Source organism: Cyclopterus lumpus, chromosome 2 (genome assembly GCF_009769545.1).
Source record: "Cyclopterus lumpus isolate fCycLum1 chromosome 2, fCycLum1.pri, whole genome shotgun sequence".
NCBI classification, from domain to species: Eukaryota; Metazoa; Chordata; class Actinopteri; order Perciformes; family Cyclopteridae; genus Cyclopterus; species Cyclopterus lumpus.
The window spans coordinates 551115-558614 of record NC_046967.1 but is presented as its reverse complement, the minus strand read 5'-3'; the positions used below and the strand labels follow the sequence as shown (position 1 = coordinate 558614).

Here is a 7500-nt window from a genome sequence, read left to right as displayed (position 1 = left end):
TGGAAGTGTATCCTACTCAGAAAGGACGTAGTAAAGTCTGACCGTTAGCCTCCGTTTGGTCGTTACTTATTTCATGTCTCCTCTCCATGTTGCAGGTGGATGCCAGCGCATCTTACGGGATGAACCCGCTAGCTGCCCTCAGCATTGACCGCAACGCTCTGGTTGGGGAAAACTACCGCCACCACACTGGAATCTTTTATCCTGGCATTCATCCTCTCTCCGCTGAAAAACCCCAGGAGCCCGGCTCTTCTCTCCCGCTTGGCTATGATCTCCTCTACAAACCAGGTGTAACCTTGTTTGATGGCCAGAAATTTGCAAATGGATATGTTGGACTTTATAAGAGCCAACCACCAGGGATGCAGAAACCCCTGGGTGTTCCTGGTGCAGGAGGTGACGGTATGGGTCTGAATAGTGCTGGCAGCGTCGTGAGATTGCCCTGGATCAGCCCTTATGCTGATGCAACAATGTACCCCTTCTTTGACATGGCGTACAAGGCCTCCTTCCTGTCCCAGCCATCGCCCTTCCTTCACCAGCAGCTGGCATACCAATCTCTATGTGCTGCTGGGGCAGGAAGTAGCACACCTGGGGAAGACAGACTTTTCTACCTGCCTCATTATGGCCCGGCTCATATCTCCTCCCCACTCGGCCCTCTGATCAGGATGCCTACAGCAACTCCAGCTCCTGCTGTCCTGTCACCGCTGCCCCACTGCCAGGACAAGGCTTTACAGGGCCTCGGTTCTCAGGTGCACCAGGAACCCTCTGCCTTTAGTACCAGTCCCCAGATCCACCAGGAGCCTGAAGCTGTTCATCATACCGAGCGACAACATGGCAGCAGTAGCAGTGGCGCAAAGTCCAGTCAACCCACTTCCACCAAGACGACGATTAGCAGCAGCAGCATTGGTGGAATTACTGGTGCCTCTGTTAGCAGTTCAGCTAACACTGCTGCCTTAGAGTCACCCCCAGTTATTCATCCCCCATGCTCAGTTCCCCAAACCCTCAACAACAGCACTACAGACCTCCAGAATTCCCTTTACAGAAGGACCTCCTCATCCTCGACCTCACTGTCAGTGTCTCACCCCTTTTACATGGCCCCTTCAGGCAGCAAAAAAACCAAAGATGCCAGCTCAGACCGCATTACTGCAGAGATTTCACCTGCAAAGACAACACTGGACAAAGCTGTACCTCAAAAGTATGCCAAAACCCCCAGGGAAAAAACTTTGGATTTGTCTGCCAAAGAGTTGGAATTGGAATTCTCAAATGGGTTCCCGTCTAAATTAGATGCTCTGGCCAAGTTGGGGTATTTACCACCATCTCATTACCAGAACCCACCTGTTACCACTTCAGCAAAGACTACAGATCGTCCTGAAGTGATCAGCACTGTACCCTCACCTTGGGTTGTTCCGGGTCCTTCCCCAGCTGTCAGCTCTGCACAGCACAGCAGAGGTTCCCAAATTATGAAAAACAAGAGTGTAGACAATATTTCTCAAAACCCACCTGGCTCCAAGACAGTCAACAGAACCAATATTCTCAGCCCTGCCTCAGTGGGACGACCCTCTGCATCATCTCCTTCCCCTAAGGCCAAAGGTGAATGGCCACGAGTACCTGCTACTGATTTGGAGTATCCAAACAGTAAAGGAGAAACTCATTCATGCCATGGAAAACAGACTACAGCTCCTGCTAAGCCTGAGGCTCAAGAGAGCCAACCTCATCCTCAACAGCAATCTCGTGTGGGAAATGTAAACTCCTCCAGTCAAATCTATGGTGACTCCTACCTCCCTCCTGGTTTAGGTTACACTAACCGCTACATCCCATACTCAGTTGCTGAGAATATCTCCTTGCAACGCATGACCATACCAGGCAAAGGGCCCGTCTATAACCACCCAGTTTTGCTTGGCAACAGCAGCTTTTACCCACCTTGCATTGCACCAAAACATGGACTTCCATATAGCGTACATCCACACCAGGGTGACTTCATGACATACCAGAATTCCAGAGGGGTGGTCCCTCCAACTGTTTCCTCCCACGCAGGTCTTGACCGAATTGAGAACCAGGACAAAACCTGGAATGCAGAACCATACAGGAACCAGGAGAGGCCGGACATGGATTGCTCTCAAAAGAGTGACATCGAGAGAGACAAGGCCACAAACCAAACCATAAAGGCTTCAGGGAAAAGCATCTCTTCTACCAGAGAGGATGTAGTATGTATTGACCTGGTGCGCGATGAGGAAGATGATGAATTGTCCACCAACAAGCACAGCTCCTTATCTACCATGAGAGAAGATTCATCTAAGCATGGCGGTAACCACATCCAAGAAAGTGAGCCTCCAAAAGCTCCTCACAGCCAGGCTACCGAGCGAAGACAAAGCTTACTACCAAACACCTCCCAACCACCACCCGCTCATCACAAGACTTCCTCACCTCCTCCTCCTAGTGAGCAGATCCTAGAGGAGATCCCAGAAATAGAGGAGCCACTTAGTCCATTCCCAGACATCCCGGAGGAGCAGACGATGCGCTGTGCCCGAACTTCTCCACAGCAATTTACTAGAAAAGGTAAAACTGGAGCCTCTGGTGATGACTTGATAAGGGGTGTTATTGGTGGGCGGACTAATGGGGCTAAGAGTGCTAGCAATGAAGCTAAGTCAGCGGCCTCAGCCAATCAAAATGTTCGCCCTCAGCTAAGCCTTTCCAAAGATGGAAACTCGTTGGATTCTTGTAACAACTCTAACAGCATCATGGGAGCAGTGTGTGCAGTCACCAGCCCAAAGAGTCCAGTTTATGGGGGCATCTGTCATCCAGACAATCCAGTCTGCAGCAGTAAGGCACCAGCAGGTAGAGATTTAAGTCTCCAGGTCCCAACATGCAGGAGTTTTAATCCCAGCATTATTAACATCAGGGCCCCACTGTGTGTCAACGTCAACCCAATAACGCCCACATGTAACAGTGGAGATGCAAACAGAAGTTTTGTGGGCCCGTGTTGCCGAAATCTGGCTCCGAGGGCTCCAACTTGTGAACCCAGAATTTTCAGCAGCCCAACTCATGGAGGTAGCAACCCTTTGTCTCCAAACTCTGGGAGCATACATCCCAGATTTACAAATTGCGAAAACTGCATTGCTGTGCGCCCAATTAGTGAAAACATTCATCTTAGGGCTCCCACATGCGGACAGATCAGCTTTAATTGTGGAAACGGCCTCTCTAAAGGCCAGTCTTTTGGAAATAACCAAACCTGTCCACATAACAGTCCCGGGGTCCCCACATTTGTAAACAGCAGTCTGCATCTTTCATCCGGAAATCCTACCAATGGAGGCTTCAAAGTGATGCCTGTAGATATGAGTCCAGAACCGGCAGTTGAAGACCTAACGTACGATGAGCAAAGGAGAGAGAGCTGTGGAGATGACATGGGTGACGAGGATGAGGACTCGTGCTGCAGTAAGGGCCGGCGCTCCGGCCTCACCAAACGCATCGCCAACTCAACCGGCTTCCTGGGCGATCGGATCAAATGTGTGACCACGGAGCTTTACTCCGACTCCAGCCAGCTGAGCAGAGAGCAGAAAGCCCTTCAGGTAACTCCACATTTCAATTGTCTTTTTCTTTGTGATTTTCTTGTGAGAAATCTACTTCTCAATAGTGGTCTGAAGTTTAATCAGATTTCTAGAAGTCCTTGATACTATGACCTAAACATCGTAGTGGTTCCTTCTGGTTTCCTTGGAATTGTGATCTCTAATCTACAACTAAAATATGCTGTGTTGGATTTACCTGTTGAGGCCCAACTTTCTTTGGGGGAAGGATTGTAAGAATCATGTTGGTTGGAGGTTTTGAGATAATTTTAGTTTCCCGCGCTAAAGTCCGAGGATATGATCCCTCACCGGCTTCCCAGGACCAAATGGTGTCGGGTGGAGATTCAGAAAGGTGTTATGAGTTTGTAGCAGGCGTAAAATATTGGTACCTAAGTGAACAAGATATTGATAAGCGGAAAGTGCAACAGTTAAAAACAACCTTCATTGATGTCAAGTAGTCAGGATGGCTGAATGAGTTCGTATTCTGAGGGTTTCCAGGAGTTTGGTGGACGAAGCTTCCTGCGGTTACTCTGGTGAACGTACGCAAGACGTTCCAAAGTAACTTGTTACCTTTAAATCAATGTTGTAAAGAAGACTTAAAGGAGGCGTTCTCTTTCACATCCTTCACTCTTTGTTTTTGTCCCCCCGTGTTGTGTTTCCGCCCACGAGCGCTTGGGGTCGCGTGGAGGTCGTGTTGGGGTAGCACACCGGCTGTTCTCTGCTGGTTTCTCCCCAAAAGGAAGAAAATGGAGGCGGAAAGTAAAACTGTCTTTATGTATTTATCTCTTCTTTTTCTCTCCTTTTCCTTTCATCTCTATTTTTGTTTCTCTGCCTCTCATCGCTTCCTCTTCACCTCCTCGTCCCCTCGAGATCCCCCCTTCAACTCAAATTAAATCTCTCCTCCTCCTCCCTCACCAACGGAGGAGGACGGAAAGGAGTTCTTTTAATGGAATCCTCCTTTTTGTATCTCATCCTTGGAGCCCAGATTATCTTCAGAGTGTGAGGCTTGTGTTTTCCTAATGGTTTTAAATCAGAATAAATAAATAATGAACGACGTTTCCCCCCAAAGCTGTGACCTATAAACACTCTTTAATCTCCAGAGAACATCACATTTTCTTTCTCGTAATTAGCGGGGTCTTCTTGGAGATATGCAAATTAAATTCATGAGAATTTCCACGTTTTTGTATTTCCTTGGAATATGACTCCCTCCCCAGCTCTATAATTACTATGATATGATCTTATTTTTTTTCTGGATTTAAAGTGAACCCCAGACGTGCATTGTGCGTTGTCAAGGAGATTCAGACATCGTGCGACAGGAGAACGGGTTATGATTTAAACATTGGAGCCTGGTTTTAAATTTAGAAGATAATCAGGGGGCAAAGTAATTTTGTTGGTGAGACAGCAGATATTTATTCCCTTTTTGAAAATATCAGCTGTGTTGTATATGAGTCATGTCTCTCAGCTGCCAGGCTGTTAAATCCCTCTGGAAGTCTTTGAGCTCGGTCAGTCGGGGGTGGGGGGGGGTTACCGCTCAAATTAACTCACATTTCGCTCCTTCGCCCCGAGGTGCTGCCGCTCCCGGCGCTGGCGTCGGATGGATTTGTAGATCGTTTCACGGGCCATTAATTTTTAAAATGGGTTTGTGGTTCAGGGCAAAGTGAGGTGAGGGAGAAATACTGGCCTGTCAGGCGGCGCACAGGGACCGGTTACCAATGGTTATGAGTGGTTTGGTTGAACATCCCGGATATTCACGTCAGGATTTAATCCGAAAAGACAGACGTGAATATCCGGGATGTTCAACCATCCGACAGGAAGAGCCGTTGAGTTTATTCCTCCTTCGAGAGAAGCAGAGTTCAGGTCTCAAAGAGCAAAGACGTAAAGTTCATGTTGTTATTGTTTGCTGCCACGGATGAAAGAGCTGACAGCTGCTGTTGTCATGCTGATGTGGACCAAACACCCCCAAATATCAAACAAAGGAATCATGAATCATCTTCAAGTCCCATCTACTGAGCTTATGAGTAGGTCATCACGCTAACATCTGATAATTATCACCACAGCGTTGCAGATATTTGGTCACAAACTAAAGAATTCACGGTCAGAAACCAAGATGGTGACGGTCAGAAACCAAGATGGAGAAGGTCAGAAACCAAGATGGAGACGGTCAGAAACCAAGATGGAGACGGTCAGAAACCAAGATGGTGACGGTCAGAAACCAAGATGGAGACGGTCAGAAACCAAGATGGAGAAGATCAGAAACCAAGATGGAGACGGTTAGAAACCAAGATGGAGAAGATCAGAAACCAAGATGGAGATGGTCAGAAACCAAGATGGAGACGGTCAGAAACCAAGATGGAGACGGTCAGAAACCAAGATGGAGAAACCAAGATGGAGAAGGTCAGAAACCAAGATGGAGACGGTCAGAAACCAAGATGGAGAAGATGGAGACGGTCAGAAACCAAGATGGAGAAGGTCAGAAACCAAGATGGTGGCGGTTAGAAACTAAAATGGAGAAGGTCAGAAACCAAGATGGTGGCGGTTAGAAACTAAAATGGAGAAGGCCAGAAACCAAGATGGAGAAGATCAGAAACCAAGATGGAGACGGTTAGAAACCAAGATGGAGACGGTCAGAAACCAAGATGGAGAAGATCAGAAACCAAGATGGAGACGGTTAGAAACCAAGATGGAGACGGTCAGAAACCAAGATGGAGAAGATCAGAAACCAAGATGGAGACGGTTAGAAACCAAGATGGAGAAGATCAGAAACCAAGATGGAGATGGTCAGAAACCAAGATGGAGACGGTCAGAAACCAAGATGGAGACGGTCAGAAACCAAGATGGAGAAACCAAGATGGAGAAGGTCAGAAACCAAGATGGAGACGGTCAGAAACCAAGATGGAGAAGATGGAGACGGTCAGAAACCAAGATGGAGAAGGTCAGAAACCAAGATGGTGGCGGTTAGAAACTAAAATGGAGAAGGTCAGAAACCAAGATGGTGGCGGTTAGAAACTAAAATGGAGAAGGCCAGAAACCAAGATGGAGAAGATCAGAAACCAAGATGGAGACGGTTAGAAACCAAGATGGAGACGGTCAGAAACCAAGATGGAGAAGATCAGAAACCAAGATGGAGACAGTTAGAAACCAAGATGGAGACGGTCAGAAACCAAGATGGAGAAGATCAGAAACCAAGATGGAGACGGTCAGAAACCAAGATGGAGAAGATCAGAAACCAAGATGGAGAAGATCAGAAACCAAGATGGAGACGGTTAGAAACCAAGATGGAGAAGATCAGAAACCAAGATGGAGATGGTCAGAAACCAAGATGGAGACGGTCAGAAACCAAGATGGAGACGGTCAGAAACCAAGATGGAGAAACCAAGATGGAGAAGGTCAGAAACCAAGATGGAGACGGTCAGAAACCAAGATGGAGAAGATGGAGACGGTCAGAAACCAAGATGGAGAAGGTCAGAAACCCAGATGGAGACGGTCAGAAACCAAGATGGTGGCGGTTAGAAACTAAAATGGAGAAGGTCAGAAACCAAGATGGTGGCGGTTAGAAACTAAAATGGAGAAGGCCAGAAACCAAGATGGAGAAGATCAGAAACCAAGATGGAGACGGTTAGAAACCAAGATGGAGACGGTCAGAAACCAAGATGGAGAAGATCAGAAACCAAGATGGAGAAGGTCAGAAACCAAGATGGAGATGGTCAGAAACCAAGATGGAGACGGTCAGAAACCAAGATGGAGAAGGTCAGAAACCAAGATGGAGACGGTCAGAAACCAAGATGGAGAAGATCAGAAACCAAGATGGAGAAGGTCAGAAACCAAGATGGAGATGGTCAGAAACCAAGATGGAGAAGATCAGAAACCAAGATGGAGAAGGTCAGAAACCAAGATGGAGACGGTCAGAAACCAAGATGGAGAAGATGGAGACGGTCAGAAACCAAGA

The 7500-nt window shown here is 47.5% G+C and overlaps 1 protein-coding gene across 1 annotated transcript in view; it reads left to right on the top strand.

Moving 5' to 3' along the window:
- LOC117746551 (BCL-6 corepressor-like) overlaps positions 1–7500 on the top strand; it is a 55950-nt gene that overhangs the window by 10310 nt on the left and 38140 nt on the right. Inside the window, exon 2 of the mRNA XM_034555768.1 lies at positions 96–3560. Coding sequence (XP_034411659.1) covers positions 96–3560 — 3465 coding nt within the window. The remainder of the gene's footprint in view (positions 1–95; positions 3561–7500) is intronic.